General features: G+C 40.6%; 3 protein-coding genes across 6 annotated transcripts in view; 1 reads left to right on the top strand and 2 right to left on the bottom strand.

Moving 5' to 3' along the window:
• Window positions 1-3,805: 3,805 nt before the first annotated feature.
• Window positions 3,806-9,993, bottom strand: LOC124874340 (ras-related protein Rab-8A). The gene is made up of 8 exons (XM_047375668.1): window positions 9,668-9,993; window positions 8,593-8,653; window positions 8,311-8,371; window positions 7,912-7,989; window positions 7,708-7,797; window positions 7,569-7,634; window positions 5,758-5,808; window positions 3,806-5,658 (listed from the first exon to the last, which is right to left on the bottom strand). The coding sequence occupies exons 1-8, from the start codon at window positions 9,789-9,791 to the stop codon at window positions 5,569-5,571; spliced, it is 621 nt and encodes a 206-aa protein (XP_047231624.1). The 5' UTR covers window positions 9,792-9,993; the 3' UTR covers window positions 3,806-5,568.
• A 2,214-nt stretch (window positions 9,994-12,207) lies between these two features.
• LOC124874341 (40S ribosomal protein S27-like) lies at window positions 12,208-13,621 on the top strand. Its single transcript, XM_047375669.1, has 4 exons — window positions 12,208-12,392; window positions 12,761-12,869; window positions 12,945-13,055; window positions 13,148-13,621. Exons 1-4 carry the CDS (start codon window positions 12,222-12,224, stop codon window positions 13,174-13,176), a joined length of 420 nt encoding a protein of 139 aa, XP_047231625.1. The 5' UTR covers window positions 12,208-12,221; the 3' UTR covers window positions 13,177-13,621.
• The window catches only part of tpm4a (tropomyosin 4a), a 33,366-nt gene continuing 21,569 nt past the window's right edge, over window positions 13,453-25,249 (bottom strand). For 2 of the 4 annotated variants that reach the window (XM_047375664.1, XM_047375665.1), the window contains 7 exons: window positions 22,032-22,165; window positions 21,813-21,930; window positions 21,376-21,446; window positions 21,178-21,253; window positions 17,429-17,491; window positions 17,002-17,071; window positions 13,453-14,623 (listed from right to left, as the gene is read on the bottom strand). In XM_047375664.1, the coding sequence (XP_047231620.1) occupies window positions 14,541-14,623; window positions 17,002-17,071; window positions 17,429-17,491; window positions 21,178-21,253; window positions 21,376-21,446; window positions 21,813-21,930; window positions 22,032-22,165 (615 nt within the window). In that variant the 3' untranslated portion in view covers window positions 13,453-14,540. Of the gene's footprint in view, window positions 14,624-16,225; window positions 16,434-17,001; window positions 17,072-17,428; window positions 17,492-21,177; window positions 21,254-21,375; window positions 21,447-21,812; window positions 21,931-22,031; window positions 22,166-25,249 lie in introns of those variants that run through there. The other 2 variants (XM_047375666.1, XM_047375667.1) reach the window with 1 other exon arrangement.

Consider the following 25,249-nt stretch of genomic DNA (forward strand, 5'->3'; position numbering starts at 1 on the left):
GAAGAATTTCCAACACAAAGCTGAAAATTATGTGTTGTGAAACATCACTTCTTATCAAACACAAGTGGTAGAGATTGTTGAAATAACTTGTGATTTACAAACACAAGCAGTTAGGATTTGTCCCAAGAACAGACAAAAGCTTTTAAATAAGTTTTAAATAACCCAGGATAGTTACAAACAATGCTGAACTTATTCCCAATTAAAAAGTATACGAGGGACACAGTCGAATGCCTTCTCCAGGTCCACAAAACACATGTGAACCGGTTGGGCAAACTCCCATGAACCCTCGAGCACCCTGTAGAGGGTATAGAGCTGGTCCAGTGTTCCACGGCCGGGACAAAAACCACACTGTTCCTCCTGAAGCCGAGGTTCGACTATCGGTCGGACTCTCCTCTCCAATACCCTGGCGTAGGCCTTACCAGGGAGGCTGAGGAGTGTGATCCCCCTGTAGTTGGAACACACCCTCCGGTCCCCCTTCTAATAAAGGGGGACCACCACCCCAGTCTGCCAGTCCAGAGGCACTGTCCCCAACCGCCACGCAATGTTGAAGAGGCGTGTCAACCATGACAGCCCTACAACATCCAGACACTTGAGGTACTCAGGGCGGATCTCATCCACCCCCGAAGCCTTGCCACCGCGGAACTTTTTAACCACCTCGGTGACTTCAGCCTGGGTGATGAAAGAGTCCAACCCCGAGTCCCCAGCCTCTGTTTCCACCATGGAATGCGTGATGGCAGGATTGAGGAGATCCTCGAAGTACTCCTTCCACCGCCCGATAATGTCCTCAGTCGAGGTCAGCAGTCTCCCGCCCCCACTATAAACAGTGTTGGCAAAGCACTGCTTCCCCCTCCTGAGGCGCCGGACGGTTTGCCAGAATCGCTTCGAGGCCAACCGGTAGTCCTTCTCCATGGCCTCACCGAACTCTTCCCAGGCCGGAGGGGGTCTGGTTTGGGGACCAGTGGATTTTGTCTCGTCTTTTTGCGGATGACGTGGTCCTGCTGGCCCCCTCTAGCCAAGACCTACAGCATGCGCTGTGGCGGTTCGCAGCCGAGTGTGAAGCGGCTGAGATAAGGATCAGCTCCTCCAAGTCCGAGGCCATGGTACTCGACCGGAAAAGGGTGGCTTGTCCTCTTCAGGTTGGAGGGGAGTTCCTGCCTCAAGTGGAGGAGTTTAAGTATCTCGGGGTCTTGTTCACGAGTGAGGGAAGAATGGAGCGGGAGATCGACAGATGGATCGGTGCGGCTGCCACAGTAATGGGGGCGCTGTGCCGGTCCATTGTGGTGAAGAGAGAGCTGAGCCGAAAAGCGAAGCTCTCAATTTACTGGTCGGTCTACGTTCCTACCCTCACCTATAGCCATGAACTTTGGGTCATGACCGAAAGAACGAGATCACGGATACAAGCGGCTGAAATGAGCTTCCTCCGTAGGGTGGCCGGGCACTCCCTTAGAGATAGGGTGAGGAGCTCGGCCATCCGGGAGGGGCTCGAAGTAGAGCCGCTGCTCCTCCACATCGAGAGGAGCCAGTTGAGGTGGCTCGGGCATCTATACCGGATGCCTCCTGGACGCCTTCCTCGGGAGGTGTTCCAGGCACGTCCCACCGGGAGGAGGCCCAGGACACGGCCCAGGACACGCTGGAGGGACTATGTCTCTCGGCTGGCCTGGGAACGCCTTGGGCTCCCCCTGGAGGAACTGGAGGAGGTGTCTGGAGAGAGGGACGTCTGGGCGTCTCTGCTGAGTCTGCTGCCCCCGCGACCCAGTCCTGGATAAGCGGAAGACGACGAACGAACGAACGAACGAACGTTCATGTTTAACTGGGAATTCATTCCGGTTAATCTCAAGGCACTTTAGAGTCCTTAAATTGACCCCATGTGTCATCTTGAGTATCATATCAGTTCTTTAATATAGAATGGATGGATAATATGAAAACAAGTATTAAATAGAACAAAAACAGAAGAAATCTGCTCATAGGAGTGCTAATGGTAAACTATGATCTTTCCATCAGGGCAAAAAGAACCTAATTCGCTTGAAGGAAAATAATCTGAACTTTAACAGTGTAAGATACACTTACTTGTATAGATTTTTATAATTTATTTTTGAATTATTTCACAATGAACTTTGCATATTTCACTAGACGGCCGTTGTCGTACAGAATATATATTAATAGAGGAACAATTTAGAGGAATTAATTCATATTATACAATACTGTCTTTTATAGTCCATCAGAGTAGCCTCATTTACCTTCTTGCTTCTGAAGGAAAATATAGTATGCAATTAAAGTGAGAACAATCATGTAAAACATCTTTTAAATGACAAATATTTTCACTTGTGAAAGTTGCAATTTTTCCCAAACTGACAAGTAAGCATTTAACACCTTTTTTAATATTGGCACATAGCCTGAAACCACTACTGTCAAAAGTATGAACATGCTGACAGCATATTTTCTCCATTCTTTTCTCGCTTTATCCTTACAGATCTATGGGGGGGCTGCTGGAGCCATCTCCAGCTGTCAGTGGGCGAGAGGTGGGGTTCGCCCTGGACATCTTCACACAGAAACTCATCAATGCACACACTCACTATTACCTACAGGCAGTTTAGACTTGTCATTTAACCTAACATGCGTGTTTTTTAACTACTGAAGGTAGCGTGAGTACCTGAAGGAACCAACCCATTCACATCCAAAACAGCATTTTAACATCTGAACCCCAATGAAAGGTCAGCCATGAAATACAGTGCCTTGCAAAAGTATTCATACCTTGAACTTTTCCATACTCGATACTGTCACAAAAGTGTATGTGATAAACCACCACAAAGTAATACATAATGTGATTGGAAGGACAATGTTGCATGGTTTTAAGGATCTGAAAAATGCGGCATAAATTTGTATTCAGCCCATTTTACTCTGGTACCCCTAAATAAAACAGAACTCAATATGTAATTTAATCTCAGTGTAAAAGCAGCTGCTTTCTGAAGGCTTCAGAGTTTTGTTTTGAGAACATTAGTAAAAAAAAAGTGGATGGTCTTCAGATCAGATGAGACCAAAATTGAACTTTTTTGTCAGCATGCAAAATGCTATGTGTGAGGAAAAACTAACGATGCACATCAGCCCTGAGCACACCTTTCTCACCATAAAAAATGGTGGTGGCATCATGCTCTTTAGCGGGGACAGGGAAGCTGGTCACAGTTGATGGAAAAATGGATGAAACTAAACACAGGACAATTCAGGAAGAAGACCTGTTCTTCAAAAGACTTACTGAGGTAGAGATTCAACTTCCACCAGTACAATCCAAAACATACAGGTTGAATACAAATTCAAATCACACTTCAGATTCTTTTGTCTTTTAATAATTTTAAAAACCAGTGTCCTTTTCCTTCAACCTCACAAATATGCATGTTGTGTTGGTAATTGCTTAAAATCGCAATAAAATAGTGACTTTTGTGGTTGTGAAAAAATGAAAAAGTTCAAGGTAAGCATAACAGGAGCTGCTCATTCCTTGTTTTTCATCATCAAACATGTTACTGATTGCTAAGGAACATGCATACCCAACCAATCACATATGCTCCTTCCTCTCTTAAATGCAAATGACTTAAGCTCTTGAATACTAAGTCATAAATTAGAAAAGCCCTAATTAATAAACGTACAATAAAGCATCTTATGTGATTCCTATCAGTGCAATTGATTGGAAACTGCAGAAAATAACTAGTCAAATCTGAGTGAGGCACTGCAAAAAAAAAAAAAGAACCTACAGCTACAGCTGTAACAATAAGGTAAAACAAATGGTACTGAAGTATGAAGAAAAACAGCAAAATATTTCAAAGAATCTCTTTAATAAATCAAAAGGTACATATATCTACAAAAAGTGTAGATCAATAGAATTTATGAAACTACAGTACAATCATTGAAGATCTTATTTACAATTGCTGAAGTATTTATTTTATTTATTCCACATGGAGCCCATCAATAATCTCTGAGGAAATCCCAGACCTACTTTAGGAATGTTGAAGATATGCAAACACTGTCGAATTTTAAAGGACAGAGAATCAATTTACTAACCAAATGGTGCTTTACACTTCAATGAACTGGTAAGAGCAAACCAAAAGCTGAAACTATAAGTTAACCCCAAACTAGACAACATGGTGTGACAAGTTTGATTCGCTAAACTTTACAGCACCACGTGTAATTAGAGACTCTCATTGGAAAGAACAATGATATGAACTCAGATTTATAATAATTTCCTATTTTCAGTCCTCTGAACATAATTCTGGAGATCGGCACCTTCCTAATTCCAAATATTAAGCGTTAAATCACATGCGCGTAACCTTTTTTCCTTTCAGCTTTTACCACGCACAATATGTCAAGACAGCAGGTCAAAAACCAAGCCGACCGTCTGAAGACAGGCAGCTCGTGGGCCGTCAGGGAAGCTTGAAGCGAACTGTAAAAACATTCAACCAGCAAGCGGGAATGCTTTGGTAAACATTTGATGGACTCGTTGGCTTACAGTGCTGAGGCGTCACAGCTCAGGTGCTTTCAAAAGGACCAAAACAGGTGCGTAAATCTCTTGTGCAATAATATCTTTTTTTTTTTCAGTTAAGACAACAAACAGTCATTAAATGTTAAGAACTTTTTTTTGTATAAACAGGAAGAACAAAAAGGAGAAAGTGCATACTCAATAAGAACAGGAAAAGGGCACTTTGTCATTTTGGTGCTGTGTTTTGTTTCACTCCATAAATACTGCTACAGCACAGCCCCAATCCAAGGCCCAGGAAAACTGTTGAGTACGTGTTCCCCCATTGGAACGGACAAGTTGATCAAGTAGAAAAAAAAAAAAACAATGATTTCATCATTGTTGCGATTCCTCCAGGTGTCTGGGTTTGAGTGCGACCTTTCATCTTCATTTTCCTTAGGCCTGCACCGACTACGAGGCAACCGCCTGAGTAGTTAATGAGCACAAACCAGATGACATACATCACATTGCACATCAAAGTGTTTGCTTGAAGCGTGGAATGTTTCAGCCTACGAAATCAAGAACGAAAACGGTGGATAGGAAATGTAAATCCTACAGTAGCTGTGATGAGTAAAAGGTACTTTCTCATAATCAGCGACACACATATATATTTACATGCTGCATTTTACATGTCGTTGATGTAAAAACAAAAGAAATCGACCAGGCTGTCAGTGCAAACATGTGGCAGGATCCGGGGTCCTGTTGGTTGCAAGAATGAAATAAATAAACTTTTAAATGACATGAGCCTAGAGATGTGAGGAAAAACGGTTTGATCGTCTTCAGTGTCTCACCAGGAGACAACCTTTAAACGTGAATAAAATTTCTGGATTCAAGTCGAAGGTGTCAGTGTTTAACAGAGGCCGCAGCAGCGAAATCCACTGGTGTCGTAAAGGAAGACTAGAAGATAAACCGAGGAAGGATGTTTTTTTTACCGAATTAATCACAAGATAAATTTAGAAGGAAGACAAGGGAGGAGGAGTAAAACAGGCATCTGAATGTGCTCTGTCCAGTTCTGTCCAGTGGGGGACGCAGTTAAGGCGACGGTGGATGCCGACGCTTCCGTCTTCTCACAGAAGCGTGCAGCGGAAGAAGCTACTCTTCTTGGGCGGCTCTGAAATCTTGACTCCCTGATTGCTGCTCTGAGGGTTGTTGCCCTCCTGAAACACAGAAGAGAGTCGGTCGTTGTGGGAAAACAGCAACAACAAAAAATACTCTAACTCCCAGTAAAATGTGTAGCACAGTGTTTCTACTCTTACCAGTTTCTTGTCCATTTTTGCTTTAATATCTCTAGCGAGGGTTAGGAACGCCTGCAGACAAAAACATGCAAGTCCATTAGGTCCGTCTCAGATGAATGCTTCAGGAGAGGTGGTAGTGTGTGTATTTGTGATTAGCAACCACAGAAGAAAAAAAACAAATGGTCTCTTATCCTTTCCCCCACATGCAACCAGATATACCACATCTGCATAATGCTTAAACAAGTAGTCATTGTGCAGTGACAATACCACACTGTTGCATCAATAATTAGGATTATTTCATCAGTGGGCCCATTTCTTAAATAAATGTAGAAGGCACTTTCTGCATTTATACAGACTTTGAAGTGTGTAGGACATAAGCTTTTTATGAGACATGGATCAATCTTCAGCATCAAAATAAACAATGGTTTCAAAACCGCGAAAAAAAAAAGACTGTCATACCATTTCTATGCTTTAAGTCCTTCAAATGCTGTGCCAGACAATGTCACCATCTGATTTTTTTTACGACTTTATGAAGCCAAGAGTATTGCAGGGGTGCCCCTCAGCCACATGTTGCTGCAAACTGCAGGTCAGCTGGCTGACAGAGGGCAAATACCCTTTCCCCCACTCACAAGAAAAAAAAAACGTTTGGATGTTCAGAAATATTTCTGGTAACCGAACACACAAATAGCAATAGAGTGAAAATTAAAGAAGTGACACCCATCACTCTTATTAAAAGGTAAAGCTAATTTAAATCTACCGGTGGTAAACTACAAGCAGAGTGTGTGATACTGCAGCTGACTGCAGATCGCCTACTGGAGCAAATAGCCTGACAAGTAAACCAGCTAATATCATCCACTACACCATCTTACCTGTGCAGGGTCGCTGGGGGACTGGGAGTTATATAATGGCAAAAAGGTACAATATTTTACACAATAATAACTTAAAATCTCTCACAAAAATGTCTGTATATTCTATATAACAATAAATAAATGTAATAATGTGTTAAATTAGCTAATAAATAGTTAAATGAGTTTAGCAGCAATTGGGAAAATGTTTATTTTTATGCTTTAAAGAAAAGCAATTAGATCACGTTTTTATTTACTGTAATGCCATGGTATTTTTACTCAAGGTTAAAATGAAACAATCTTCTGCAAATCCATGCTTATTTTCTCTAAGACAAAAACACTGAAAAAAAGTATAAAATCTCTATTAAAAACAGGGGTGCATGAAAGAGTCTCAAAACTAACAATTCTTTCTATTTTTCTGCTTTTAGAAACATGAAAGAAAAACTATCCAAGCAACCATAAAGTAGAGGTGCATTGTCAAAAGACTACACTTCCCAGTGTAATTTGCATACTACACAACGCAGTTTTTTTTTTATTATAAACTATACACTATATTGTTCTGCCCAAAAAGTCTGACAGGAAGTAAAATGTGGTCCCCGAAAGACAGCCTGAACATTTAAACGCTTATAAGGAGGCAGCATAATCTCCATCAAGGTAAAATATTGAAAATCCAAAGCTGAAGATAGTCTACAGAAGGCTGCTGCCTAATCTACTGTAAGTGCACTGTTTGTTTGGGGAACTGAATCTGAATAATAGAGTTAATCTACTGTTCTGAATGCTGAATTTTAAACAGGAATCTGCAAACAGCAACCCTGCCAAACTTTATTCTGCAGATGATACAAAGACGTGTCATTTTTTTCAGTAATACCAAATCATTCAGTCGTTTAAACGTCACTGGGTGTCATTGCACCATGCTGTAACATATGGGATATTCTTACAGATAGCCTAGAGTAAAAAAACATGTAGAAAGAAAAGGGATGAACTTACATTCTCCACATTGATGTTTGCCTTTGCACTCGTTTCCATGAACTTGATACCGTAATCCAGTGCCAGCTGAACAGGATACAAGAGAAAAAGTCAGAAACTATACAGAGGAAAGACGCCATGAGATCCCAGTTGTCCTTACTTTCTCTCCTCTCTCTTTGGACACCTGTCGCTTGTCATTGACGTCACATTTATTCCCGAGGACCATCCGCTCTACATCTGCGGAGGCATGCTGCAGGAAACAACTTGGTGAGGTAAATAGGTATTTACAGTAGTGAAATATATTGGTACTATGTGGCACATATAATCTCTGCAGAATATTAGCACCAAAAACTGAAATGCTTACATCTTCTATATTCCTTATCCAGTTCTTGATGTTGTCAAAGGACTTCTCGTTGGTAATGTCATACACTAACATGATGCCCTGGAGAAACAAAAAGAACCAGTGAAAATTGAACCCATTTCCTACTGATCTGACAGTTAAATCCAATGTCATTTTCTGTGCTTTATGTTTATCCGACTCATCTGTATATTTTTAACAAAAAACAGGCACGCAGCTAAACCTGAACTAAACGAGAGGCGAAAGAAACAGTCACTTAGCACACTTGTCATTTTCAAGGTGTGCAAAGAATCACCAAGAACACCAAAATGAGGCGTGGCTTTTAAAAGGTTTAGGATGAACCTGCTGAATGTCGCACACGTTCATTTTCAATGTATCATCAGTAAAGATGACGATGCAACTCACCATGGCTCCTCTGTAGTAGGCAGTCGTGATGGTCCTGAACCTCTCTTGTCCTGCCGTATCCCTAAACACAAAAATATTTTTTTTAACACAAAAAAAGTTTCATTTTTTACCAGTATTAGATTCCACTATTAGGCAAGACGCTTCTCACAATGTTCACATAGTTTGCAGAGATGCTGTTATAAGTAGCCCCTTCTTCAGCTAAAAAACTAAGCTTGTGACCATGATAAGCATTAGGAACTGGCTAAAACCAGTGATAAATATTTTTGCATTTGTCCATCTTACCATATCTGTAGTTTGATCTTCTTTCCATCTAATTCTATCGTTCTAATTTTGAAGTCAATGCCTGAAAAAAAAAAAAAGGGAAAACACCAAAATTTAAGTATTTTCATCAAGTAAAAGTAAAACTGTGCATGTTGTTTACAAAACAGTCAAATAGTAGATTGGGTTATAAAGTGTGAAGGGGAAGTTATTCAATAAATCAATTTAGATATTTTGGGATCATACTGCACCAAACATCATTTAATATATATATATATATATATATATATATATATATATATATATATATATATATATATATATATATATATATATATATATAGGAAAAGCAACACTGTCACTATTTTAAACATATTAGACAATATTTAACAACTGGTGCATGAAATCTATAATATTCTTAATAAGTAGAAATATTCAATCCATTTACCAGTTCGGAAAAGCAAAATACGTTAATACATATTTACATATGCACTACATATTTTAACTTTAAGGCTTTTATGGGACATTAAACCATTGACCTTTTTTTTTTTGCACAAATTAACAATCCATTATGAATTATAGATGAAAACCGGTCTTCATGGCTACATGAAGTACATTCTTAAGTTGCGCCCATGTTTGTTAGTGTAATAACAATAAATATTGCTCATTAAAAACAGAAAAAATAAGCGAAACTTTTATAACCAATGGATTTATTGCATGATCTTAAAATTAACTACGTGTTTTCTGTTACGTTGTCAATAACAGATCGAAGTACAGGCCAGCTGGTCATAAGGAAAATGACACTGCCAACTAACTTTGTAGCATGTTACCTCTGCTGTCAAACTCTGTCTAGCCTTTAAAATAATCACAGCGGGCCCAACACATACAAAAATCAGAAATACCCATGCTTTAAAGCATCCAAGTCAGGTCAAATATCAGCGAAGGAGCCCTAAAGAGCCCTCGCTCAAGCCGGTTGGCGCATTTCCTGAGTCGCTGAATGCTAGCCATAAAAGTTAGCACCAACTTAGCATGACGGGATGGGCTGCTCCGGTGCCCCTTTTCTGTCAATTGCGGCGTTAATAATACGAGTTCCACTCACCTATAGTTGAGATAAACGTTGAGTTGAAGGCATCTTCTGAAAATCTGAAAAGCACGCAGGTCTTCCCGACGCCCGAATCGCCGATTAAAAGTAGTTTAAACAAGTAATCGTAAGTCTTCGCCATGTTATTAGCTAGCTTACTACTGCGGATATCCCGCCCGTTGTACAGACTGAGAGGTCGCTGCTGCTGCGGGGCTTCCCGTTGGACAAATCAACTGTCACTCTGTGCCGTCGTCGTGGCTCCGGAAGACCGCTGCCGTCCGGGTAGGTGTGCTCGTTTTGGAGACTGTTGCCACCCGGAATGACACTTGAGTACATTTGATATGTTTAGGACTGCCCTAACGTGTTCTCTGCAGAATGATGAAGGTGATGTGAAAAACTGTTTTGTGGTGCTGAGACGGAAATGAGATAATTCAACACGATCAGTGGAAGCAAATCGTTACCATATTTCAAATGAAAAAGCATTTTCAGAAATGCTTTTTTCATTTTAAGAATGTGGCTGCATTGTTTGACTCAAATGAAATTAGTAATCAATAATTCTATTTGCATTTTAATTTTCTTCTTCAAGACTGCTCATTCTTTCACTTAATTAAAATGAAAAAGACATTTGAGATTTATTTTTCGAAATGTACCCCAGCAAATAGATACCAAAATTCAATTTGAAATGTAAAATTTGAAAATGAAAAAGCATTTCCAGAAATGCTTTTTCATTTTAAGAATGTGGCTGCGTTATTTGACCCATAAATAAAATTAGTAATCAATCATCCTATTTGCATTTTCTTCTTCATGACTGCACATTTTATGCCATGATCAAAAAGAAAATAAAGCAGACATTGCTTTTTCGTTTTTGTGGTCTGCCCGCAAAGTACTGCCCAGAACTCGAAAACGAAAAAGCATTCCGAGCTGCGGGCGCAGCAGAGTGACGTCAGCAGCCGCTCTTCCTCAGCTCCTTGCTGACCGAGCAACCCATTTTGTTCGGTAGGGGGCGCTGTGCACGTCTGCATTGCATTACATTACAAACGTGCCGAGAAATTGATTGAATTGCAGCAGGGAGCTCAATTTGTGGCAGTGGCCGGCAGAACTGGTAGTTCCGGTGGCAGCCTCATGGCCTGGGACATCCAGCGTGTTTTTAAGCATTTATTTATATTTTTCTGTGAGTGACGATTCAGAATAGCCGCTCGTGCTCTATAATAAACCGGCTGTTTGTGCAATAAATCTTGGTCATCTTTTCAACACGTCACACATACACATAGTGCTATTTATTTTCCATGTCAAGTAAATACAATCACCTTATGTTATGGGTCTAAAACTGTTTATTAAATAATAATCAATAATGAAATCATTATGTAAAGCCAACAGGCTATAACAACAATGACATCCCATTTGCCCATAATCAGCATCAGCTTCCACAAAAACAGCGGCGACCGCATTGGCAAGCTTTTACGGCCGGTCTACCACCTTCTGGCATAAAACAAATAAAAGGACAATCAGTTGTGAATTTTATGAAAAAAATTATATGTAAAAAAAAAAAGATTTACCCTTCTTAATAATCTATGGAAAAAACGTTATTGTCTTTATGGTGATTAAACCCTTCATATAAATGCTGACCAGCTTTTTGCATTTCTCCACTGTAGCTGTGCTGATGAGCTCCAAGTAATATCCGACTCAGGTCAGGATTGTGGCTAAGCCATTTTGAAATGTTAATAATAATAAATATTACTACTACTACTGCTAATACTACAGTCCACTACATTGGAGGTGCTTGGAAAACCATCATTTGTGAACAAAACACCAACATATTTAAGCCCCGTTGCTTGGGGCAAAGATTGACCCCTAACCTGAAGGGAGCACCTCTCAATGGCTGCAGTTCCTAATGAAGTTCATCACTTGAAGACGCCATCACAACCACGACATCTGCAAAAAGTAAAGTTGAGAACCTTAGGCTTCAAACCAGACACCCACCTCTTCACGACTTCACCTTGACAACCCACCCATAAACACCACAAACAGCATTAAAGACAAGTGGCAGCACTGGTGGAGACCAAACCCCATGGGAAAAAGCTCAACAGCAAAGAACATTGACACAGTTCCTACTTTGGATACACAAGATAAACCTTAAGAGCATCCTTGACACCCTGGACTCCACAGCACCCCAACCAACACATAATCTACATATTACTTTTTTATTAGATTAATAATTGTGGTAAATGTTAAGATACCCCTAAAATTCTACTATTATCCAAAAAAATAAAAAAAATAAATAAAACAGCAAAGCTATGGACACAAATTCACACACCTTAAAAGTTAGAACTACTACATTTTTTATATTTGTTAAACAAAAAATTTAATTAATCAGTAACTATACAGTTTTATGTAGTAGCCTATTGGTGGTTGAACCACAAACTAGGAAAAGATAGAAGTTCCCAAGGATTTATTTTATTTTAAGAATTTATAAAATTACGTCACCCCAGACCTCGTGGTAGATGCAGTATAACAGATATTTCTCCCATATAGTATTGTTCTGGCCTGTTGAGAATTAATTCATCCAGGATCCATGCTCCTCCCCTGGACTGAGACCTGCCTCCTGCTCAGTCTCCTCAGGAACATCAGATCTCTGACTTGTGAGAACGGAGCAGGTGAATCTGGGAGCAGACCTTTACACTCACTTCAACTCTTCTGTTTTGTACTGGAAAGAACATCTTGGGTGATTAAAATAACCATGTCTGTAAGTAATAAATATCCAGTTTTATCTGTGTTCTTCCTGTTTTTAACATTAACAGATACTGAATTTCACTGCTTAAATATTTTTGAAAGCAGATATAAAATGACGAGTATAGATTTGCACTGTTGTAGGCTTATTTGTCAAAGATATGTTATTATATTATCTGTGTATATTCCTATACCTGCCATAAATGGCCTAGGAACTTGTCTGGACATGTTTCCTTGCTTCAACTAGAATTTCATTCATCAGACTGTAGGGGGCAGTAAACAACCTCAAATATCTAGGGATCCTCTTCAGTTAGAGACCTGACCTCAGACCATTAAATCAATTATAAAGACCAACATTTGGTAATGCTCTGCTGACCTTTGCAGCTGGCCAAGGATTTGATGCACCCCAGTCTTGCAGATGAGAGGAGAAAACACAAAAAGAAGAGGCTGGTGCAGAACCCCAACTCCTACTTTATGGATGTCAAATGCATCGGTAACCACTTCCCCAAAGCTCATTGCAGCACAACAAATCTCAAAGATTACTAATAATCCTGGTCTAATTTATCAGGCTGCTACAGGATCTCCACCATCTTCAGCCATGCCCACACAGCGGTGGCCTGCCCCGTCTGCTATGTGATCCTCTGCAGGCCACGAGGGGGGAAATGCAGACTGACAGCAGGTAGGAGCATCATCACAAAGTGGTGCTAATAAGAAATCAGTTTTGTGTTTAAATGGCAGGTAGTTGCCAACATTATATTGTTCTCTACTTAGGCTGCGCCTTCAGGAAGAAATGTTCCTGAGTTATATTTTCCCAAGACATCCACTAGGAGGCAGCAGAACGAACGATGAAATAACTGGATCGGAGTCACTGTGTGGCTTAATAGAGAAATCACCTCTAGACGATTCACATCTTGTAATTTTGGGATATTTTAACCCTCATGTGGGTTTTAATGAAGATGTCTAAAGAGGAACATGCTTGTACACTCCATTATGCTTAACTCAAAATGTATGAAGATAATTATCTATTCCTAGCATAGAAAACCTCAAAATGCAGAACGAGTCAAATGAATCAGAACTTCTGTAAAACATTTATTGAGGGTTGAACATGGAGGGGGTGGTACATGAAATGGGGCAAAAAAAAAAAAAAAAAAGGGCCTTGATAAAAACTTTTAGGCCCCCTCCAAGGCCCTGACATGATCTGATACCATCACAAAACAAAAAAAAGTAAAACATTTAAAGATTTAATTGTCTGTGTCATGTGTTCTTTGGTCTTGGCATTTCCCCTGGAAAATAAAAAGTGGCATAGAAAGCAAAAAAAAAAAATATTCAGAGCATTACAACTTTTCACATACCTAACATTCTCCTACTATATACAATAGTTAACCATGGTTGATAAGACGTGACAGAGCTTCTGGTTTGGGGTCGAGCTCGCTCAAGTGTTCTGATACTGTAGGAAAGGTAGTGCAGCCAGCTCGGACTCTACAGACTCTCATGAAACCCAATTTATCAAAGGTTTGACGCACTGTAAATATCCAAATGTTGTTCTCAAGTTGGTCAGAGTTGCTCTGAAGTTCAGGATTCTGATTAATCGTAAATAAGATTAAAGTGAAGGAGCAGCTTTGCCTTAATAGTGTGTTTATTACTAACATGAAAAAAACCTTTTCCATCACACAGGCTACCATCCAGATTAAAACCCAAACAGATTTAGGAGGACACGGCTCAGACAGGCACAGATTAAAATAACGTCTTTAGTTGCATCCTCCTAAAAAAAAAACAAAAAAAAACTTGAGTGCCTGAGCAATTCAACCCATAGGATTTAAAAAAAAAAAAATGAACACACAAGCAAAGACTGGTGTGCTTGTATGATGTCAATTTGAGCCAGTTTAAGATCAGAGACCAAATCAGGCTTCTTTGATTGAATTTTTTGTATGTTCTTTCTAAATAGGTCAGTAAAAATCTTTTTTGGAAGAATTTCCTGCAATGGCAACTGGAAATAAAGAATTAAGCAATAAGAAAAAGAGGGGGGGAAAAAACACCAAGGGACAAGCATTACGTTAATCCTGTGGGGAGTGAAGGTTTTACAACTCGAAATGTGGAATGGAGTCGAACGTTTTAATGGAATGTTAATGATGATCTCATCCTCTCTATCTTCCTCTCCGGACGTTTATAAGCTGTTCAGCTCCTGCAGGGTCTGGTCCAGGACTTGGTGCATGCCCAGATTCTCTTCTTTGGCATGTGATAATTTCTCTGAAGAAAGAAGAAAGGTGACATGTTGAGCTCTTAAAAAAACAGCTGAAAACACAGCTCAGTGCCTAAAGAGAGGACTGTTTTCCTGGGCTGATGTTTTGCATAAGTACTCGGGTTAAACTGTGTCACATGCAAAACTGTAACCACAACACTGTGCCTGTCATGCATAAACTGAATGACTGTTAGAAGACAATATAGACCTATTAGAGGACTGAACTATAGGTGTTATACTTAAACCAGGGGTCCTACAAGTCTACAAGGGGCTGAAAACTGTATTAATTCAAAGTAAACTCAAACCAAATGTCACCAAAAAGCCTCACCTTGTATACAAGACTGTCAGGTGTGCCTTATGCAACAGAAACCAAGCATCTTTATATTATAGCTACAAAAATGACAGTAAACCATGTATTCATACCTCTTGAACTTATTCTTATTTTTCCAGGTTACAACCACAAGCGTCAATGCATCTTATTGGGATTGGATGTGGTAGACCAGCACAAAGTAATGCATAATTGTGATGGCAAATGAAACATTGTTCTTTTTAATTATTTTATAACTTAACATAAAACAGTGCCGTTCCCACATTCTTCTCAGCATTGTAGCCTTGATTGGGCCATTCAAACGCACAAACATGCTCTCCACTGTAGCTTCGACTGTATGTTTAGGTTCGTCTGTTCTGCTGGATCATGAACCCCAATCCCAGTCTCGTGTTTTTTCCGTATTTTTAGCTCATATTTCTTTGAACTCCAGAAGAACTGGGAAGCTGTTTATTTAGAGAAAAAGCATCCCAACAGCAGGGTGTCATGTTCAAGGCAATGTACAGTTTCAGCTTTCCATCAAACGAGTGTTGTGCATGTAGGCCAAACAGTTACTGTAAACATTGGTCCCAGCAGAGCAGAGCACCTTCTTCCACGTTTGCTGTGTCCCTGCAAATGGAACTTCTTGTGGCTTTTATTCCAACATTGGCTTTCTTCTTACCACTCCTCCATAGCAGTCAGATGAAATGCAAAAATATGAGTTGTCCTGTAAACAGATTTGACCAACCAGCTCCTCCAGAACTACCAAGACTGCCTAATTATTGTTCTTCTTGCCCAGCCTGTCAGTTTAGGTGGACGATTATATCTAAACGTTTGCAGTGGTGCCTTACCCTTACCATTTTCTGATAATGGACTGAACACTGTGAGAAGTTCAAAGCTTGAGCTGTCAGCTGTGTTCCTTGGTCTTTATGATGTGGTTTGTGCGCTAATGTTTTCTAGCAATCCTCTGAGGCTTTACAGAAGAGACGGGTTAATACTGATTTAAGTTACACACAGGTGCGCTCTATTTACTAATTAACTTCTGAGGCCAGTTGGTTGCAGTGGATTTTATTTAGGGGTATCACGTTAAAGGGAGCTGAATAAAAATGCAAGCAACACTTTTTAAATGCAGAAATATGTTTAAACCATGTATGGTTTTCCTTCCGCTTCACAATTATGCACTGCTTTGCAATGGTCCATTTAATAAAATCTCTAAAATATTGGAGTTTGAGGCTTTAATGCGACAAAAAGGGGACAAATGTTTCTGTTACAGTCATAATTAAGAACAGAGACAAATTCTGCAAAGTAGGAAATAAAGAGACTTTAATGAAATAGTTTTGCCAAGCAAGATGAGTAAAAGGCACATATGATTTGCAGGAGAAAAAGCTACACAGACTGTGGCAGAAGAGAATCAGAGCAAGCAGAAGATGCCTAAAGAGATGTCATATCATTGAGGGCATGGTCCAGCTCCTCACTAATGGCCTTGTACTTCAGCTTCTGAGCGTACAGCTCATCTGGAGATCAAAGAGGTCGACAGCCAAGTACAGGCGGGTGGCAAGGACAGCAGCAACACAGACAAGCCAAAAGCAGCATGAGAGACAGTTGGAGACAGGAAAGAGAAGAGGAAAGATGGAGAAGACAAAGAGAAAAAAAATTAGGTCAGGCTTTTAAAAAATATGCAGAAATGCTTGGATTAAAGAATGATGCATGTCTAATTAGGCTAGCAGCTCGTTTGCTGGGTGAGCTGTGAGCGTTCAAGCCCTCTCTCAGTGTCTCATAAAGCTGCTCCAATAACTCTATAAAGTCAGCTCCCTGTGGTTCATCAACTAAATAATGCTGACCTACAAAACATGCAAGCACATTCTGTCCTCTTTGCAGCCTCGGAAAAAGGATCTCTTCGTATTTGATTGGCAGTTCCCATAGTTTTGGTCCTCAACAGTGTTTTATCCTCCGGAAAAATATTTCCACTTCTTCAAAGATTTCTTTCAAAACAACTTGCTGTTTGCACTAAGAGTGCATTAACCTGCGAAACAAAGACCATAATCCGTCTACACTTTAACCAGAATGGTAACACTTGCATACCTTCCAGGTCATCAATGGACTTTTCCAGTTTGGTCACTGTTCTTTCTGCAAACTCTGCTCGGGTTTCAGCCTGGATGGAGTTCAGACACACAAAGTCAGCGAGCCTCAACAAAGTAATCCAGCGTGCACCACTGGAAAAGTTTTCCACATTCTTTTCTGGGTGTTTTGCAGTAAGAAAAATGACATGTCTACCCATTCATGCCTGAGACACCTTTACATTTGAACCTGTCAAACCAAAAACAAAACCCAACAAAAATAACAAAAATGATCCCCTTACTGGCATAAAAACCGGAATAACAAACAAGCTTTTCTTGTATTATCTTAAATCTTTTAAGGGATGCGAAATGGGGCACAGTTACTGAAATATAATCCTGATATGACAGTAAAATCAGAGAGGAACATCTTATTTTAACGATCTGGATCTCACCTCCTTCAGTTTGTCAGTCAAAACTTTGATCTCCTCCTCATACTTGTCCTCTTTTTCTGAGTACTGTTAACAAGACAGGAAAAACATAAAACTAAATCAGTTGCATTAATATAAACGTGTTCCAACTTGCTTTCACCTGCAGATGCATTTAGTGTGAGCATTAATGAACAGCTGCAAGAACAAGGAGGAATTACACAGCGTAAAAGTAAGTTCCAGGCAGACAAATATGTTGGTTTGTTCTGGGAACAAACTGAGCTGTGCCGTCATCCATGACAGGCCTGGCAGAAGAAAGTAAAAGCATACCATTCAATGCAAAGGGAAAGTAGGCATGTGGTTAAACTGGCATGCTGTCATACTGCATGCCTAATCCTGGGGGGGGGGAAGGCAGAACAAAAGGGAAGCGCAGGTGTCTGCAGCTGCCATTCGCAGACACACCCAACAGTGTTTTACACCGTCTCCTCACATCTCTTAAACCTTTTCACATTCTGTCACATTACAATCACCAACGTCAATGTATTTTATTGGGATTTTATGTGAGGCATAATTCTGAGTGGAAAAGAAAAGTTAGAGGTGTACAGGCACCTTTAAATGATTACAGCTTCATGTCTTTTGAGTCGTATCAGTTTTGCACATCTGCAGGCTGAAATGTCTGCCTATTCACAAAATAGCTCAAGCTCAGTCATATCAGATGGAGAGCATCTAAGCATCGATTTTCAAGTCTCGACGCAGATTCCCAGTTGAATGCTCACAGAATAATGCTGCCACCATTGAGTTTTACATCTAGGCCAAACAAAGTTTGGTTTCATCTGACCAGAGCAGCCTTCTTCTGTTTCCCCTATATGGCTTGTAGCTCTTCAAGAAAGCCCAGATTTGTAGATTGCACACATATTAGTTGTCATGTTTACAGATTCACCCACCCGAGCTTTGACTCTCTGGAACTCCTCCAGAGTGACCATGGGCCTGTTAGCTGCTTCTTTGATTAATGCCCTTTTTTCCCGACCTGTCTGTGTAGGTGGACGGCCATGCCTGGCTAGGTATGTACAGGTCCTTCTCAAAATATTAGCATATTGTGATAAAGTTCATTATTTTCCATAATGTCATGATGAAAATTTAACATTCATATATTTTAGATTCATTGCACACTAACTGAAATATTTCAAGTCTTTTATTGTCTTAATACGGATGATTTTGGCATACAGCTCATGAAAACCCAAAATTCCTATCTCACAAAATTAGCATATTTCATCCGACCAAAAAAGGAAAAGTGTTTTTAATACAAAAAACGTCAACCTTCAAATAATCATGTACAGTTATGCACTCAATACCTGGTCAGGAATCCTTTGGCAGAAATGACTGCTTCAATGCGGCGTGGCATGGAGGCAATCAGCCTGTGGCACTGCTGAGGTCTTATGGAGGCCCAGGATGCTTCGATAGCAGCCTTTAGCTCATCCAGAGTGTTGGGTCTTGAGTCTCTCAACGTTCTCTTCACAATATCCCACAGATTCTCTATGGGGTTCAGGTCAGGAGAGTTGGCAGGCCAATTGAGCACAGTGATACCATGGTCAGTAAACCATTTACCAGTGGTTTTGGCACTGTGAGCAGGTGCCAGGTCGTGCTGAAAAATGAAATCTTCATCTCCATAAAGCTTTTCAGCAGATGGAAGCATGAAGTGCTCCAAAATCTCCTGATAGCTAGCTGCATTGACCCTGCCCTTGATAAAACACAGTGGACCAACACCAGCAGCTGACACGGCACCCCAGACCATCACTGACTGTGGGTACTTGACACTGGACTTCTGGCATTTTGGCATTTCCTTCTCCCCAGTCTTCCTCCAGACTCTGGCACCTTGATTTCCGAATGACATGCAGAATTTGCTTTCATCTGAAAAAAGTACTTTGGACCACTGAGCAACAGTCCAGTGCTGCTTCTCTGTAGCCCAGGTCAGGCGCTTCTGCCGCTGTTTCTGGTTCAAAAGTGGCTTGACCTGGGGAATGCGGCACCTGTAGCCCATTTCCTGCACACGCCTGTGCACGGTGGCTCTGGATGTTTCTACTCCAGACTCAGTCCACTGCTTCCGCAGGTCCCCCAAGGTCTGGAATCGGCCCTTCTCCACAATCTTCCTCAGGGTCCGGTCACCTCTTCTTGTTGTGCAGCGTTTTCTGCCACACTTTTTCCTTCCCACAGACTTCCCACTGAGGTGCCTTGATACAGCACTCTGGGAACAGCCTATTCGTTCAGAAATGTCTTTCTGTGTCTTACCCTCTTGCTTGAGGGTGTCAATAGTGGCCTTCTGGACAGCAGTCAGGTCGGCAGTCTTACCCATGATTGGGGTTTTGAGTGATGAACCAGGCTGGGAGTTTTAAAGGCCTCAGGAATCTTTTGCAGGTGTTTAGAGTTAACTCGTTGATTCAGATGATTAGGTTCATAGCTCGTTTAGAGACCCTGTTAATGATATGCTAATTTTGTGAGATAGGAATTTTGGGTTTTCATGAGCTGTATGCCAAAATCATCCATATTAAGACAATAAAAGATCTGAAATATTTCAGTTAGTGTGCAATGAATCTAAAATATATGAATGTTAAACTTTCATCATGACATTATGGAAAATAATTAACTTTATCACAATATGCTAATTTTTTGAGAAGGACCTGTAGTTGCTCCATAGTCTTTCCATTTTCAGATGATTGCAAAGAAGTGTCTGCTAAGTTTCCTTGGTCTTCATAATGCTGTTTGTTCGCTAATGTTCAAACAAATGTTTGAGGCCTTTGATAAATCCAGCTGTTCTGTATAGATCAAATAATACATAACTGGATTCTATTTAGACAGTTGGATGGAAATGCTACATTTTTAATTCCAAGTAAACTCTAAAAACCATGTGTCATGAATGTTATACTAATTTGTGTTGGCTATGACAATATTTGTAATTGTACATGACAATATGTGAAAAAGTTCAATGTCGTATAAATACTTTTGTCCTTGGTGGCTAATTGTGCTTAAATCACAGGTTTTATGGGTTTTCTCTCAGCAGTTTAGCAGGGAAAACACATTGTGCAGAAAGGAGGACTTCATTGATGTAACGTAGCTCGCCTGAATTTACCGTCTATTGAGCCATGGTGCAGCCTAAATGACTGGACCCATCAGTGTGAGGAAGAGTACGTTCTCAGAGCCAGACTCTGTGTTCATTATGCACATCATTTTATATATTTAGACTGTGTAGAATTAGACAGTATGGGATTTTATGTTAAGATGTTTTACCCCGGCTGTCTGACATTCCAGCTAAAGGTGTTTATTTAATGTTATGGCTATAATTAGTCCTTAACAAAAGTGTTGTTTTTTTGTTTATATGTGAAACTTGTGTACCACCTTAGGCAAATGTAAGACTTGTCCGAGCGTTTTAAGCCGCTGCCCTCGAAGGCAGCTGTGGGATCAGCTGCCTTATTAAGTCCGGCAGGCTGACTCACTTCCTCTTAAAACTTCTCTTAAAACATATTTTCTCTTTGGTTTTTAACTCAGTTTGAGTATTTGTTTCATGAATTGGTCAGTATTGTTACTGTTTTTCTGTATTTTATTGTTTTTATGCTTGCTAGAACTTTGCCTTTGTATTTTTGTGTTTTACTTTGTTCTTTTATCCGTTCACAGCACTTTGGTCAACGGTGTTGTTTTTAAAGTTCTTTATAAATAAAGTTGTTCTTGTTTTATCACTTGAACATGTGTGTCTGATGTTTTCATTGTTGGCCGTTCACCCTCACCTTCTCCGCCTGGGCTTCTAAGGACTTCAGGTTGTTGGTCACATTTTTCAACTCCTCCTCCAGGTCACTGGCTTTACTGCACAAAAAAACACAAGAGACACGCTTGGCTATAATGTGAACGCTTAAAACAACAACAACAACCAGGCGTTTCTAAGTGTATATGTTGTAAATATGCATCTGTGTGCATCTTCGCCTTACCATTCAGCGAGCTCAGCCCTTTCCTCGGCTCTCTCCAGCTCCCCCTCCAAGATCACCAGCTTACGAGCCACCTGAGATAGACAATGTTTCGCTTTACCAGGGGCAGTTTTCACAGTTTTGGGGGCATTTCAAGTCTCCTTTAATCATTAGGCTGCTTGCATTTGGGACAAACTATAAACACTTTGCCCACATTACAATATTGTGAAGTGGGCGAGTGGTTGTATTTTATGAATCTTGTTTAACATGCCCCAATACACCAAGACAACTGCAGGCTGAAAAACTTGCTACTTCACCGGGCCAGTGAACAATCAGTGCTGCCAATCCTAGGTCACAAATTGGAGGTGTGCAGAACTCTCCCTGGCTCTGAGCCCCAATCCAGCCATACCAGCCATATTCCTAGGTGCACGCAGCTGAACTGAGGAATGAAAGAGCTTTACCTCCTCGTATTTACGGTCAGCTTCCTCTGCGATGTGTTTGGCCTCTTTCAGCTGCATCTCCTGAATCTCCATCTTCTCCTCGTCCTTCATTGCTCTATTCTCGATCACCTTCATCCCTCTGATATAAAAAAGGCGAAATATAAATTTTTCAAAATGACTCCTACCTTTATTATTCATTATGCGAAAGCAAGGGGTTTGACTGATGCAAAACCATCCGACCTCTCACTCTCATCTGCGGCCTTCTCTGCCTCTTCCAGCTTCTGCAGCGCTGTGGCCAACCTCTCCTGGGCTCGGTCCAACTCCTCCTCCACCAGCTGGATCCTACGGTTAAGACCTGCGACATCACCTTCTGCCTGGAAGATAAAATGGAAAGGCAGAAGAGAACTTTAGTCAATTATAGGAAAACATCAAACTAGAATGAAAGAATGACAGGACAGGATAAGAAGCAGGAACAGGAGAAACAAAAATTTTAACAAATGCACGAAGAGGTATTAAGTGACTTCATTTCTTTGAACTTGTTTCCTGCCCAATTTATTTGCTTTGAGAGCATTTTGTGGCATTGTGTTGAAAGAATAGATCATGGTTTCTACACATGCTTCATGTCAAAATGACATACTTTCCCAGGTTCAAGTTTAAACGTATAAATGCAAAACATCCACAAGAATTTATGTCAAATATTTCTAAAGTGGTCAGGGTTTGAATATTGAACCGGTAAAAACCAGAGGTTGTAAAGAGGAGGCATGGACGGAGGAACGAACATACGAAAGATGGATGGATAGACGGATGGATGGATCTTTTAGAAATTGAGACAGAATAGTCTGGAAACATAAATATTTTTTGATTCATTTCCTTTTTCCATGCTTATGTTGGAAAATATAAATAAAAATAAAAACATGAACATTAGGAGGATTAATGCAAGCATCTTATAGGAGAGCTGCAGTGACTACGACAAGTTTCCACCTAACCACCTCTTTTTTTATATAAGCATTTTCAAAAGAGCAAAGATTCAGTCTACTTTAGACAAACACAAATGAAAGTGTTGTTTTTTATTTGAAAAAGGTTTTTAGGCAATCAGTACAAACATAATACAGGCCTGTAACGTGTTTCTTTCTCAGAAAACATCTGTTAAAAGATATTCAAATATAACCACAAGAGCGTGACCATAGTGCCATGACTACAGGAAAAATATTCTGCCTTATCATTTAGGCATTTTAATAATTCAACATTAACTGTCTAAATCCAAAACAAAGGCAACGCCTGGCTGCAGGTGGACTACAAAAACCACCCCGTATGTTAGTGAGCTGTCAGAGCTGCTCTTGTTAAACCAATCAGTGAGGAATAAGTAACAGCTGGGGGTCCATGGAGAACTTCCTATAGGCCGCCTGTAACAAAAAACACCACGGTTTGAAACCGAGATCTTTTGCAATATCTGAATGAAACGCCTTCTAAAACTCAATTTCCAGGCAGAAATCAGCCAAGCAAGGTTGGCAAGTGCCCCCCCCAATCTGCCCTCGGTAAACAAAGGAGGAGAAGGGGAAAAGAGAAAGCAAACATTGAACTATCCAAGCATTTCCTTTGCTGTAATCAACTGTTCTAGCCAAGGATGCTGCCTTCAGATTGGACTTTAGTCATCAGAAGCATGAGGGTGGACCTTTAAATTGTTCAAATTGCAAATAATCCTAGAAAAAGCAGCTGAAGGTGCAGCACAGCAGTTAGTAGGCCAGTGACTGATTAGGTAATCATGAGTCCAGAAGTCAGTTCAACAGTCAAAGGGTTTGCCATTTAGTTTGCAGGTGGATGAGTCATTCTGCATGGCATTGGGTGAGACTGAAGAGAAAAGACTCACAATGAGGAGGAAAGGAGAAAGCACAAAGAATGGCCCAGGTCTCAGTGAACAGAAGCATTATGTCTGTTTGTGCTGAAACTTAGACTGTTCTTAGACTTAGACTGTTCTTTCATATTCATATTTCAGGAAATGAAAGTACAGTTTTCAGCTTCCACTGCCTTCTGTTCTCCACCTCTCCTTATTCCTGCTCAAACATTTGGCTACCAACCAAATCTTCCCACTGATATTTAAACCATCTACTCTCTGCCTCCCGGGCCAAGGGAGGGCCACTGATACCAGACAGGAAATGTCTGTCAGACCGTCGTTATAGTGTCTCACAACAGTCAGCTCACGAGAGAGGAAAGGCAGCCCACTGCAGAATGAATGAATGAATGAGAAATAAATCTCTCAGAGCATCTTGTATTCTCATCAGCGTCCGTCGGCACTCCATCTGGCAGGTGAGAAATGTTGCGCAGGATTAAACTCCAGCCTGAAACAACAGATACCGTCATTTCCCGGCGTTCCGAATGAGGCAACAAGACGCCGTGGACACAAACAAACGTGCCTCAGGCCACAGACACAAATGCTCTGAAAACCCACATATGTAATTACCAGCCCATTTCATTCCTGTTTGTGGCTGAGTGTAAAAGGACATATAAAAAGAACCACACAAACATAACAAACCAGCTAAAACTACTTCAGTGGCAGCATGCCTTTGTACACAATTAAAGAGGCGTGATCTGGTGCCTTATCGGTCATTAAACTTTCACAAACACTTTAGGTGGAGATCCCCTCACGAACAAACAGCTCTGTGCTCAATTCAAAAGCTTACAGGTCCTTCTCAAAATATTAGCATATTGTGATAAAGTTCATTATTTTCCATAATGTCATGATGAAAATTTAACATTCATATATTTTAGATTCATTGCACACTAACTGAAATATTTCAGGTCTTTTATTGTCTTAATACGGATGATTTTGGCATACAGCTCATGAAAACCCAAAATTCCTATCTCACAAAATTAGCATATTTCATCCGACCAATAAAAGAAAAGTGTTTTTAATACAAAAAACATCAACCTTCAAATAATCATGTACAGTTATGCACTCAATACTTGGTCGGGAATCCTTTTGCAGAAATGACTGCTTCAATGCGGCGTGGCATGGAGGCAATCAGCCTGTGGCACTGCTGAGGTCTTATGGAGGCCCAGGATGCTTCGATAGCAGCCTTTAGCTCATCCAGAGTGTTGGGTCTTGAGTCTCTCAACGTTCTCTTCACAATATCCCACAGATTCTCTATGGGGTTCAGGTCAGGAGAGTTGGCAGGCCAATTGAGCACAGTGATACCATGGTCAGTAAACCATTTACCAGTGCTTTTGGCACTGTGAGCAGGTGCCAGGTCGTGCTGAAAAATGAAATCTTCATCTCCATAAATCTTTTCAGCAGATGGAAGCATGAAGTGCTCCAAAATCTCCTGATAGCTAGCTGCATTGACCCTGCCCTTGATAAAACACAGTGGACCAACACCAGCAGCTGACACGGCACCCAGACCATCACTGACTGTGGGTACTTGACACTGGACTTCTGGCATTTTGGCATTTCCTTCTCCCCA

Source organism: Girardinichthys multiradiatus, chromosome 9, assembly GCF_021462225.1.
Source record: "Girardinichthys multiradiatus isolate DD_20200921_A chromosome 9, DD_fGirMul_XY1, whole genome shotgun sequence".
Taxonomy (NCBI): domain Eukaryota; kingdom Metazoa; phylum Chordata; class Actinopteri; order Cyprinodontiformes; family Goodeidae; genus Girardinichthys; species Girardinichthys multiradiatus.

What these genes read in the sequence shown, in the direction of transcription:
- LOC124874340 (XM_047375668.1), bottom strand. Translation starts at nt 9,791, where the DNA reads ATGGCGAAGACTTACGATTACTTGTTTAAACTACTTTTAATCGGCGAT. An exon ending in CCTACTACAGAGGAGCCATG is followed by an intron (nt 7,990 to 8,310) that starts GTGAGTTGCATC and finishes TTGTTTCTCCAG; the next exon opens with GGCATCATGTTAGTGTATGA. An exon ending in GGATAAGGAATATAGAAGAT is followed by an intron (nt 7,798 to 7,911) that starts GTAAGCATTTCA and finishes TGTTTCCTGCAG; the next exon opens with CATGCCTCCGCAGATGTAGA.
- LOC124874341 (XM_047375669.1), top strand. Translation starts at nt 12,222, where the DNA reads ATGCTCCTCCCCTGGACTGAGACCTGCCTCCTGCTCAGTCTCCTCAGG. An exon ending in TATGGATGTCAAATGCATCG is followed by an intron (nt 12,870 to 12,944) that starts GTAACCACTTCC and finishes CTAATTTATCAG; the next exon opens with GCTGCTACAGGATCTCCACC. An exon ending in GAAATGCAGACTGACAGCAG is followed by an intron (nt 13,056 to 13,147) that starts GTAGGAGCATCA and finishes TTCTCTACTTAG; the next exon opens with GCTGCGCCTTCAGGAAGAAA.